We start from the raw sequence: 13,165 nt of genomic DNA, 5'->3' as shown, positions 1-13,165 counted from the left end.
ATAAGTGATTAACATAGGGGGGATCAAAATAAAATAAATAAATGAAATAAAAATCAACCAGCCAGGCTCGGCTGTTCAGGTACTACTGGGCAGTCATGACACCAAGAAGAGGATATTAGGCTATTGGAGCCGACTTCTCCGTCGCCGGTAAGCCAATGGCCGCCGTATTTGACAGGAATACATTACTGTCTGTGACCCCCGTTCTACCCACAATCGGTGGGATTCGCCTTTCGTTTCTGCTCCTGGTTGAAATCTGTAGGCTGCTCGCACAGCGTGCTGAATGATTTAAGCCTATTTTGCTCGCTCAAAACTATTTTTAGTCGCAAATGCGAGTGCGGTGACGGACGGATCGCCACACTGCCGACATTTTATTCCACCCGTCACGGCACGCCGTTTGATTGCATTATCAAAACACGCCGCTATTATTCGGCCTTGCTTTTAACTTAATCCACCGAATACCGAATGTGTGTTTTTTTGCAATATTTGGCCGAATATATTCGGTGGCCGAATATTCGGTGCATCCCTACATATTTTTCGTGGACTGATATTTATCGATAAAGCGAAAGATATGTCAGCTATGATTGGTTGTTCCTCATCACATGGCATGCGGTGCGCACTGCTGCATTCTAAAAAGTTGAACTCTGTTTATCTGTGGGCGCAGCCGTTGCACCCTGAAAAGTTCTTTATATGGTTGATCCCAGATTTAAAATAATGCAGAATTCAAGCAAATAAAATGAGACAATTTTAAGAAAATACAAAGAACAAAAAATAAGATAAAGGTAAAATACCATCACTGAGCAGATAAGTGAAGTCGGTGACTAATTGCCCTGTAGGTTGCACTGAGGTACAGCAATGTCAAACAATGGGAGTAATACAAAATAAAGGAATACAAAACCGCCGACAACACTAGATGAAAACAATAAAAAATAATCAAAGGAGACATATATAAAATGGCAGTGTGCTGAAATTAATAAAAGGCTTTTTTGAACAGATAAGTTTTAAGAAGCACTTTAAAAAAGAATAAAAAGATGCGCTCAGGAACATGTGAACGCTGCGATGGCATCACTCTGGGGTTTGAGCGTTACTGCTGAGAACATTGCATTTAAGGGCACAAAAACAAAGCATGTGTACAGCCCCCAGGAACATCATCCACTGCCCATGGACCACCAGAGAAGCACAGGATGTGCCGCAGCTTCTTGACGAATTAGCTGTTATTTAATTTGAAATGTGTACACATCCATCCACGCGCCGCACTGCCAGGAGAGCTGATGTAGGGGAAACGCTGCCGTTATGTGTGTTGTAATGTGTGAGGAGAGTGTTACTAACTAGATACAACTGGTCTCACCTTCACACAGAATGCCAACTCTGGAATGAAACACCTGGATGAGAGCGGAGTTTTTCCTTCTCTCACTTTTGTCTGTGTTCATGCACCAAAACAACAGGAGATGCACCCTCTTGACTATTTGACGTGCAGACATGAGGGCCCTTAAAGCTGCAGAAGGAGAGACGTTTGAGTTTGTCTCACAGATGTTCTGGCATCAGCGAGGCTTGGCTTATCCGGAGCTCTGCTGGCTTCCTGTAGAGTTTAGAGTGGCTCAGTCAGGGTTTACTCTCAGACTTTACGTGGCTTTAGTCTGCCCCAAGTTATTTGGATAGTCCCACACAAGATAATTACCAAGCTTTATACTGGAGCCTTTGTCTCACTTCCTTGATCTGTCTTGTGAATTTGTTCATCTAATCAAGTCCAGACCATTTGTGGGTTTGTATCTGGAATATTTTTGTTACCATGCGCCGAACAGTGTGTGTCACTGATGATGATATAAATCTAACTCCACAGACCAGTGGATCCTCTTCTGCAGTTAAAGTACTAACACCACACTGTGAATAAACTCCACTTCAAGTTAAAGTCCTGCATTCAGACTTTATGCAAGTGAAAGTATGTTATCAGCAACATGTACTTAAAGTAGTTAAAGTATGTGTGTTGCAGTAAAGTGTTCCCTGCTTTTATATCAGGGTTGCAGCAATATACCAGTTTTAAGGTATAAAGTGACATGAAAATTGACGATTAATATACCATGTTCATTTCTTTATCTACAATATTGGAAAAATGCCACTTGAAGGAAATTCTCAACTATATTTTAGTCATTTTCAAATGGAAGACTTTTTACACAAACCTTCAAAAAAAAAAATAGTTTCAAGATACAATTAAAGTAATAAATCATCCCTGCAGCCAAACATAACCCTTCAGATTTCATTCTTTTAAGGGTCTTTCTGACTGATGATGATAATAATGTTGTGGTACCGCAATATTTTCTGAGACAGTTATCATACTGTGAGAATCTCATACCGTTAGAACCCTTCTTTATAAACTGTTGGGTAGTTTATTCTACAGCAGTTAATCATGATCATATTCATATAAGATCATCATATGTTTGTAGCGTGGCTGTCCTGTGATGGATGGATGGATGGATGGATGGATGGATGGATGGGTGGGTGGGTAGATGGGTGGGTGGATAGGTAGGCAGGCAGACAGGTAGGTAGATGGATAGGTAGAAAGATGGATGGATGGGTGGATTGATGGATGGATAAGTAGGTAGATACATAGGCAGATAGGTAGATGGATGGATGGGTAGCTGGTAGGTGAGTAGATAGAAAGGTAGATAGATGGGTAGATAGGTAGATGAATGGGTAGGTAGGTAGGTAGGTAGGTAGGTGAAGAGATAGAATGGTAGATAGGTAGGTACGTAGGTGGATGGATAGATGGGTAGATAGGTAGATAGATGGATGGATGGGTAGGTAGATAGGTAGGAAAGTAGGTAGGTGAATAGATAGAAAGGTAGATAGACAAAGGGGTAGGTAGGTAGGTGAATAGATGGGTAGATGGGTAGATAGATAGATAGATAGATAGATGGGTACATAGATAGATAGATAGATAGATACGTAGGTGGATGGATAGATAGATGGGTGGGTAGGTAGGTAGGTAGGTACCACTGCCACTGGGTAGCTAGGTAGTTGGATAGATGATAGATATGTAGGTAGGTAGCCAGGTAGGTGGATAGATGGATAGATGATGGATAGGTAGGTAGGTAGGTAGGTAGGTAGTGCTGCCGCAGATTTACTGACAATACTGACTAAGATTTCTGCTCCCTCTCAGTCACTTGTATCACTTTGTTACTATCTTGTTGGTCATCAAGTAAAACATAAATACAGACAAAACATGACATTTGGATATAAAATATTCAGTAAAACCCACATCATGTGTTTTCGGCATTAAAACTTTTTTCTTCTGCTTCAGTTCACAGCAGAGAACCAGGGTGACGGTCTGTCTCTGAACCACAGCGGTCTGAGCTGCAGCAGCACCGACAAGAACCAGTACCCCTCCAACATGCAGGGGCACCTGGACCTGCAGGATCCCGGAGACCAGCAGCTCCTCAACAACCAGAACCAGAACTACGGCAGTGGGGACGGACGACACAACGTGCCCAACATCATCCTCACTGGTGGGTGTCGACTGGTGTTTATGAGACCAGAATGGGATGGGCGATATGGCAAAACATACCATCACGATAAATTTCCCTGTATTGATCGATAAAGATATTTATCACGATATATAATTTGATAATGCTGTGAGTCTGAGAAGTATCCTGATTCTGAGTCTTTAATTAATTTCCTGAACCTGTCTTTCTCCACGGTGCTCATGGGCATCATGTCTTCGGCTGTGTCTGCTCCTTTTTCCTTTTCTGCAAAAGAGGACACTATTGATTGCTGTTTTGGTGCGGCCCCGTTAGCGCTGCCCACAGCAGCAGAAGTGCTCGGCCTTTAAGCAACACTTGTTGGTGGACTTACTGCAGCTTTGGGCAGATTTTCATGCTCTCAGTGTAGTCGCTGGGACGCCACCTTTTCAGGTGATGGAAAATGTTTGTTGTGTTTCCCGTCCTGGTTGGCACCAACAGATGACATATCTCGCAGACCATCTTTGTCCGTCTGTCGTCACCTTTCGAGTGGCCAAACCACTTCCAAATTATTGACGCTGTGTAACCTTTTTTTATCCACAATTCTGTCTGTTTGTGAGGATGTTTGTCACCCCCACTTTGCTCCTCACTTTCACTCACCTCAGCACAAACTTCGTAGTGAAAAATGGGCGCGTATAATGATGCGCATCTCTAACACTGCAGATTGGCTGACAGCTGTCTGATCACTTCTGCAGCATGACACTCTGTCCATGTTGAGTAAAAATGACTATAGTTTATCATCAAGTTCAGTGTAAAATCTTGATTTAAACCAGGAATTAACTGATCAGAGAATAAGAAAATTATGAATGTGACCTCACATTTTGGTTGTTACAATACTCACAATTTATTTTTGCTTAAGTTTAAAGGTTCAGTGTGTAAGATTTGGGGGGGATTTAATGTTATCTAGCGGTGAGGATTGCAGATTGCAGTCAGTTGAAACTTCTTCTGGTTAGAATTCCTTCAGTGTTCATTGTTCAGGAGGTTTTTAGCGGCTAAGTGCCGACATCTACCTGTCCAACAGGAAACAGGCCAACTCCACTTGGCTCTTCTTCCTCTCCTTTTGTGCTGACCAGTGAAAGCGAAAGCCAGCCCCAGATCCACCCTTGTTTCAGATGAAGCTTTTTGTCGCTCTCTATCTGTGATTTTTCAGTGCTGTGTCCTCTTCGCTGCTGCTCTCTGGTCACTACCTTTTTATAAACGGCTGACCTCACCCGAGCGCTGCAGGGGTACACGCCCATAAACATCCCGAGCACAGAAAGTAAGAAGTCAGAGGGTGGAGTTTCTGCAGAAAAATACACCACAGCACACTTCTGATTCTGAGTCTGTACATTGTATTTTAGGAAAATCCCGCAGAGTATATCTTAAAGAATTTATTTGATTATTGGGTCCATTTAAATATTTCTGAACACTGATGTTTGGGGAAGTTGAGTTGTTGTTAAGAGTTGAGAAGAAGATGATTAACAAGTCAGGTGTTCTGTAGTTTTCTTTCAGGTTTTATTTCCTGAAAGTCTAACATGTCCGCTGTCCCTCCCTCCCTGCAGGCGACTCCCCGCCGGGTTTGTCTAAAGAGATTGCCAGCGCTCTGTCCCACGTCCCTGGCTTTGAGATGGATCCCTTCTCCCTGGACGACCCCCTCAGGATGGACCCCCTGGCTCTGGACATGTTGGACGGCGACTTGATGCTCGCCGACCCGGCTGTGGAGGACTCCTTCCGATCTGACCGGCTGAAGTGACCCCGCAACCCCCCCGCGCTCCAGGAGCTCGGAGGGAGTCGGTGAAGGAGAGGGCCACCCTGATGGAGGTGGAGAGACTGGGATCTGCGCCGCTCCGCCGCCCACTCACCGCTCCCCCCACAAGACAGTCTGCAGAGCGAGGCGTGGAAGTAACTCGGGAACCTGCGGGAGTCTCGGTGAGAAGAGATTTCTGTCCGGGTCGTGATGAACTGAAGGAGGGGGGAGTTTTCCGTCGAAGGCACTTAACTGAAAACGCTCTTGCAATGCTTGAAGTCAAGAAAAAAAAAAACAGATGCTTCTCTTTTTAGGCATTAGCTTGTACGAGTCTTATCTGCATGTTAATGAAAAATGCACTCGCGTAAATGCAAACACGCAGGAATAAACCGCTCACGTGACGTCGGCTTTATGTAAAGAAACCGTCTGTAAAAACCAGCAACGCTTGGAAGATCTTGAAAAGAATTTTGCATCCAGATACGCGTGGATCTTCCCCACGGCAGAGCTCTCTGACTGGTCTCTGCTCCACCCGGCAGCCATGTTCTCGACAGGAAACAAGATGTGTGATTGGTTCGGATGATTTTACCCCAGAACTCTTTAGGTTAGGAACCAGCCAGAGGCCAATACAGTTGATGTTTGGCTTTCTCTGCTTTATCAGCCACTTTGACAGGAACTCAGCCATGACCTAGAGCTCTATATATTTTTGAAATAATATGTTTCTTGCTCCGACAGTCACAGATGTCAGTTTAACAGCCTGAAAGAGGTTGTGAGATTCTACTTAAACCAAACTGGTCAAAAGAATTTATATTCAGTTAATTAAAAGCAGGTTAAAGGTTTTGGATGAAGCCCTCTCAGGAGTGCGTTCAGTGCTTAAAGCCCCTGATATGCTGCTTCTTTTCAAGTCATATAATCATCGTGATGCCCCTGATTTGTGTCCAATTAGAGCAGCTTTATACCCATGAAATTATCCCGTGATCACACAGGACGCTGTCCTCAAAACGCTGAAATTTTTCTTTGTGAGTTGTGAAATTGACTAATCTGCTGTTCAGGACGTAAATCAAAAAAAAACTTTTCGTCACATGTGGAATCACATTAATATTCACAATTATACTTTTGTATACTTTCTTCTTTACGACCGTTCATCTACAGAGAGATGGTAAAATAATCAGCTTATCGGCTTTATCAGCAAGTCACAGAAATCTGGTGACTCCCCTTCTGTTCTTCAGCAAGAAGAGACGTCCATGAATGTCTTGTTTGTTTTTGTTTTTGACATTAACATCAGTTTTAGTGTGAGAAGACACAGATAAAACCAAACTCAATTTGGTTGAAGAGTTTGTCTTCTTTCTGCTACAAGTTGAAATCTATTTATCAGAATGTGTCTGCATCAATAATTGTTAATAACTTTGAGCAGAGTCTCAAAAAGAATCTGAAGTGTCACAAGATGGAGAAAAAATATATATCTTTGTTACACGTTTATTTTTCTGACCAATTTATTATTGTTAAATTGTAGATCTCTCTTCATATTTTTGTCACAGGGAGACATTTCTCAAGACAAAAAGGTTGGGAATCATCATCATTTCCCACCAGGAACCACCAAAACTCACTGCGTTACATTTGTGTCCGACACTTTAATTCAGAGCGACTCACACTTGAAGCCTTCAGCACACGAGAAATGAGAAACAAAAGCGTCCTGTCTGATCACAGATAATCAGTTTGTCTTTTAGTTGCTACATCACTGCCAGCTACACGAGTGTCACTGTTAAGACTTTATTTTACTGAGCCGCAGTCTGAAGTCTGAAACACGCTGCTGCGTCTGACAGAATGCGACACACTGTATGAACACACCACATCACAGCGTGTGCAATAAGAGGGAGTACATCCTGTTGTTCTCGGAGTCACATGTTTGGATGGATTCCAGTTAAATCTTCACAGATGTCTCAAAGATTCAGAGACAAACACCTTTGGCAGCATCACGTTTCAGACTTCACTCTCGTCCACATTCCCTCTAACAGAGAAAACATTAGTGTCTTGCTAAAGAAGAACGCGCTGACAATGCATCAGATGCACTTGCCTGTAGTCGTGTGTGAAACTTGGCTGCTTTTTTAATAGAAGATTATGCATTTAAATGATGAAACTGAATGTGAGGGTGAATGAAAGAATAGCAGATGGGAAGCAGGGATTCTGTACACCTCAGGCAAAGAAACCGAAATCACACAGAGATTTCTTTCAGTGACAAATTTACGAACACGACAAAATATTAATACACAGATTAGTGTTGATGTGCAGGAACCCTGAGCTCACAAATCTGCATCTTCTTCCCGCTGAAATGTTCGTATGACAGCTACAGTCGCCCCTCAGGCTTCAGCTTTATCGCCCTTTCAGGTCAACTTCTTAAAGGGCAATTCCACCAATGTTTATGTTGATATTTTATATATGTTAACAGGCATTTTCCCACAAAGTACCCCAAAGTGCCAAAAGGTCGTTACTCAAGGGCTGTAACTATTTCTATTATCAATCAATCTGCCAATTATTTTCCAAATTAACTGATTAATAATTTAGTCTAAAACTTGTCAGATGATGGAGAAAAATAGTAGTAGTTTTGTTTTTTTGTCCGACCAAAAGTCCAAATAAAGTTTAAATGAGTAAAAAGAAAAACAACCAGTTCATAGCATCATTAAACAAAGAAAAACAGAAAAAGTTCACATTTGAGAAGCTCACATAGAAGAATATTAAGCTTTTTTTTTGTTTGTTTTTGTTTAAAGGGCTGAAATTAGTCGATTATCATATTTTTTTCTTGCAGAAATATTTGCTAGAGTTTTTCTATTTGAGCTTCTTAATCATGAGAATTTTCTGATCATTGTAACGTAACGATTTTGGGTTCGGACTGTCGGAGATGACCAAACGTCGTAGAAAATTCTTCACAATTTATAAACCAAACGTTTAATCAATTAGACGGGAGATTGGTTGATAATAAAAACAACCCCTAGCTGCAGTTTTTATTGCACCTGTAATCAAACCCAGCAGTGATGTCACTGTGTCCTGGAGCACACCTGTTCATCACTGCAGCCAGGTGAGCAGTTATATTTTGAAGGGGTGTCACTTCCTGTGCCTTGCTCAGACATTTGAAAGTATAAAACAGAAAACAAGATGTTGAACTTTAATTTAAAATCTTCCTCCGATGATGTGATGTGAACTTTATACCAACTGCGACCCCAATGCAATTTTTTGGCGGGATTGCCCTTTAACCCCAGTCACTGTGATTGACAGCCTTTAGCCCCGCCCCCCTCTCTACCTGCACTTGCTGCACCTGTGCTTTCAGCCCCGCCCAGGGCCGGAGCATAGCAACATATTTTTATGTAACAAAAGGTAAAAAATGATTATTATTAATATTATTCTGACTATAAAGAAGTTTTATTTTTTAATCCAAAGTGGTCTAAATCTGTATGTACATAATTTCTCAGATAATATCTTTAAATAAATAAACACAGTATATTTAAGACGAGAAAGAAAAAAAAAATCAGCTTGTAGAAGTTTGACGCCTGAAATGAGTTTTTGAACAACAGCTTGTAAAATTAGCTGCATGTGTTTGTGTGAGCATTTATAGTAAAAACATGTCGTTATGAAATGTTGTCTGGTGCCCCTCCCCCCACTCCCATCCCCCCTTCCCCCATCCCCAAACCCACCGGTTGGAAATACGGTCGTCAGCCGCAGCTCCGTCTTTAGTTTGTTTCTGTAACGTTGTGGAAGAGTTCAGAATTTCCTGGTGTCTGTGCAACGAGAGGCTTTTGTTGAAATGTCCCTTTAATTTTATATTTGAATCATTGATTATAGAATTCTGGAAAACTGAAGTCAAGTTTCTAAAATTATATTTTTTATATACAATAATATCTGTAAAACAAATTCTACATTTTGGACCGTTTGATTTAAAATTCAAAATTGACAAATAGAAAATCAGAGTAGTTTTTGTTTCGTCTGTCGACTGAGAGGTTACTGACAAATATCCCAACCTGGTGGCGGGACCCCCAGTCAGGGTCGCAAGATCATTAACAGGATTTTTATAAAGATTAAATCAGAACATGATGTTTATTCTTCAGTAAACATGATCATAAATCATAATATTATTCGGATAAAACAAAGAGGAGAAAGACACTTATTTTAAAGTGAACCAGTAATAATGATAATCTGTTTTTATAAAGCACTGTTTAAAGCAGAGTTATGAAGTGTTTTTACAAGGCAACAACAACAACAAAAAAAAAACAAGTCATAAAAACAGTTTTTAAAAGAAAACCCTCAAACCGCAGTGATAAATGTCAGTTCAAAGGAAAGTAGATCTTTAATACAAAGTTCTCTGATAAAGAAGACAAGAAAGGATTTGAAAGTGATCGCTGACTCATCCGAACCTTATTCCCTCGGGCAAACTATAAAAGCAAAGGTCATGACAGTGTTTGGTGTCAGCTCTTTCGGGATCACAGGGGCGAGCACGTCAAATCACTGTGAACCGTCACGTCTTTGTTGTTTCAACCCTGACTGAAAACTCCTTCCACGTGATGTCATCAGCTGATGTTTTTTATTTAAATATGCGTTTGTCTCCCGTGTTATTGATCTCCAAACAGATCACCGCTCTGTCCTCAGTCCATGTTTGGTTCAGGGTAGCGAACATTACATCATAACATTACATCGTGATACATGAACAAACAGAGCAGGTCCGACCTGTTACCAGGACCAGACTGCAGTTAGAACCACATCAGTTCTTAATGGCTGTGATTATTATTCTAACTGGACTTCATGATGTCACCTGTCAGTTTGGTAAATATCTGCTAAACCAGGACTTGACCGGAGGCTGTAACGCCTCGCAGTTTGCCTCAGTGATTTACATTCCTGCTAACGTTAGTCATCAAACATTAATTAGTTGCACACGCAAGAGTCACGACAGCGATGAAGCTTGTGAGGCTGAAACATCACCGCAGCTCTCTGTCCGTTTCTCTTACACCTTCATTTACAGTTCAGATTAACGTAGGGCGACTCCACAGAGATGTAGCTCGCTAACGTTAGCTAAACAAAGTGCAAATGCTAACTCAGATCATTGATGAACAAAGTAACACGCACCGGTGTTATGAGAATTTGATGATTAGCACCAGCTCCTGACAACAATAGGAAACATTATCTAATGTCAGCCCTCCTGAATGTTGTTTAATATCATTAACAGTTTAATGTTTAGTTAGTTATTGATAACAAATACACGTACCTGCTAACAGCAGCTAGCATTTAGCTACCTTGGACCAACGAGAAGCTTGAGTTGAGTTATACGCAGCTGACGGACAGAAACATCTGTTTGGAGATCAAAAGCAAGGAAAATAAATGGGTACATTTAGATATAAACGTCAGTCGACATCATGTGATGTGTGTTTTTAAATCTGTTGGATCAGTCAAAGTTAAAACAACAAAGATATGGAGAGCTGACACCAAACTCTGGCTCCTCGAGCGCCGTCACTGACGTCATGACCTTTCCGTCTTTTATATTTCCCTTTGGGCGGGTCGTCTCAGAGCCTCGGGGCCCTGACGGCAAACACTCTGTCCTAGTATCGAATGTCATAAAATGCACATCCCTGATAACACACAGTGTCCTTTCAAATGACACGTCCTCGACAAACAAAAGATCAACTGAAAAATTAACCAAAGATTTAATAAAATTTTATGTCAGATTATAAACAACAGAATTAATGAGGGATGTCAGCAGGATGGTTTTTGATCATCTAAACGCCTCTTTCAGAAGTGAGGAAGTAAATTACTGTCAAACCTCCCATGATGTCTTGTAACATGCTTAACAAATTAATTTATTAAATAGATTTGTTAACAACAGCAAAAGTCAGAGGTATATCTACCAGTTAAAATAAATTTCCTATTATATTTATTTAAGCCATTTAACCCTTCGAGCAAACTGATGCAATTTCTTTCAGAAACATGGGGAGAAAGTCAACGAGCAACATGGAAAGAAATTAATAGATAAAGAAAAATATTTTTTAAAAATAGGGAAAAAAGAAAAAAGCAAAGGAAAAATTATAATTATTACTTCTTCATGTTTAAAATTATGTTACAGAATTACTATAATTTTTAAGCAGTTTTTCCAGGTCATTTATTTGTTTGTTTCATTTTTTGTAAACTAATTTTCTTGTTTTTAATTTTCTCTTTTTATTAATTTCTTGCAGATTTTTTTGGGTCATTTCTTCTTTCGTTGCTCACTTCTTTCTTCCCATGTTTTTGAAAGAAATCAAGCCAGTTTGCGGTCAGGGTTAAACAGCTGTCTTTGTTTTTGAGATGAAATTGAGGCAAATTGAGAAGGAAAAAAGCAAAAAAAAAAAGTTATTTATTTTAATTTTTCATCAATCTGACAAACAAAAAAACTACAAAAAAAAATAGAAGCTGAATTCAGTCGTCCTGTTTTCTATTTTTATTGATTAAGAAAAATTATTGTTTGTAAACAGGAAAGTAAATGTTACACTGACTGCCGGCGGTGCCATTATTTTGAAAATGCACTTCCTGTCTTATTAGGGGTCATATTGCAGGTCTGGAGAGTTTTGGAAATCAGTTTGAGTTACCAGTTAATAAAAAGTCTGCAACATCCAAGTGAATTCAGAGAGACACTGAGGTCTGTGGAGGAAACCCAGGAGGAGATTATGGGATGGATTTTAGCTTTAACGCCTCTGCAGATACGAGACAGTAAAAAAGATTGTGATTGATAATGAAATTAATAATGTGCCTGAAGTTGGACTGAAACTTGGGACTGTTGAGGGTCAGAGTGGGAGCACAGCTGATGGTGTTGGTGGTGACGGCGACGTAGGAACGACAGTCACAACAGAAAGTGGTGTTAAGTGTCACTGCTGCCCCCTGCAGGTCAGTGACGTGTCGGTGCTTCAGTGTCTGTGGTTTCTTGTCTCTGTGCTGCACTGTTGGATTCATCATGTCGAGGAGAAAGTTCAAACCTTAATTCTGAGATGTCTGAGATGGTTCCTGTCGGCGCCGGCAGCCGATGAGATTTCAGTCAGAGATTCAAACTTTGGGAGCGAGCAGATAAATGTGTGTCTGTGTGGTGAGGTGATTAAAGACGAGGGTGCAGCCATGTTGGATGAAAATGTTACTGAAGTTAAAGTCAGGATGGAAAATAGATTTGATCGGTTTGTTTTTTGTCCTGTTGTTGAAATGCAGTCTGACAGTGAAGCACTGAGTGTTGATGTGTGTGTGAGCAGATCTTATGTTCATGTTGTGAGCAGAAAGTTTGATTCGGTCACAAGTTCCAGCTTTATTAAGTACTGCAGATATTTAACCTTTTAACAGGTCGTTACGTCTTTATGAGCCGTAAAATCTCATTGATCTGAAATACGTTTTGCAGCTTCCACAACAAGTCAGCTTTCTGTAATCAAGATATTTTTAAGACCAACAGAGACGGATTCAGTCCTTTCTTTTCTCTTTCCTTCTTTTCATTTCTTCACTTTACCCCCTTTTTTAGAAATTAATTATGTGTATTTGTATTTAATGTAAGTAGAAAACCCTTAAAGGGATGCTTCACATTTTTTGAAGTGGGGTTTTGTGGTTTACTTATGCACAGATAGTTTATACATGCAGTAGATGTCAGTCAGCACGCCCCAAGTTTGGAGAAGCAGACAGAGTCTGACGTGGAAGCTAAGTGATGTACTGCTGTGGAGGGGTCAGCCACAAAACTTTTTTAGCCACCTAAAAAAGTCCTGCCTAATAAAATCAATGTCAGTTTAAGTTTATGCTATATTTAGAATATTTTCACTGCTTTATCTTAATGTCACACAGTGATTTCCAATGGGAAAATTAAGCCGTTACATTGCTCTGGTCAAAGCCAGACTCCATTGAGAAAAACAGCGATTTAACATTGCTGAACACAGGAGCTGCTGCCTCGATC

The 13,165-nt window shown here is 40.6% G+C and overlaps 1 protein-coding gene across 5 annotated transcripts in view; it reads left to right on the top strand.

Moving 5' to 3' along the window:
• LOC117265889 (CREB-regulated transcription coactivator 2) overlaps positions 1-5,538 on the top strand; it is a 64,267-nt gene extending 58,729 nt beyond the window's left edge. For 4 of the 5 annotated variants that reach the window (XM_033640695.2, XM_033640693.2, XM_078171306.1 and 1 more), the window contains 2 exons: positions 3,296-3,500; positions 5,054-5,538. In XM_033640695.2, coding sequence (XP_033496586.1) covers positions 3,296-3,500; positions 5,054-5,244 — 396 coding nt within the window. In that variant the 3' untranslated portion in view covers positions 5,245-5,538. The remainder of the gene's footprint in view (positions 1-3,295; positions 3,501-5,053) is intronic. The other variant, XM_078171305.1, reaches the window with a different exon arrangement.
• Positions 5,539-13,165: the final 7,627 nt, after the last annotated feature.

The sequence above is a fragment of the Epinephelus lanceolatus genome, chromosome 10 (genome assembly GCF_041903045.1).
Source record: "Epinephelus lanceolatus isolate andai-2023 chromosome 10, ASM4190304v1, whole genome shotgun sequence".
Taxonomy (NCBI): Eukaryota; Metazoa; Chordata; class Actinopteri; order Perciformes; family Serranidae; genus Epinephelus; species Epinephelus lanceolatus.
Note: the sequence above shows the minus strand (reverse complement) of the source record. Positions and strands in the feature narration are given on the sequence as shown.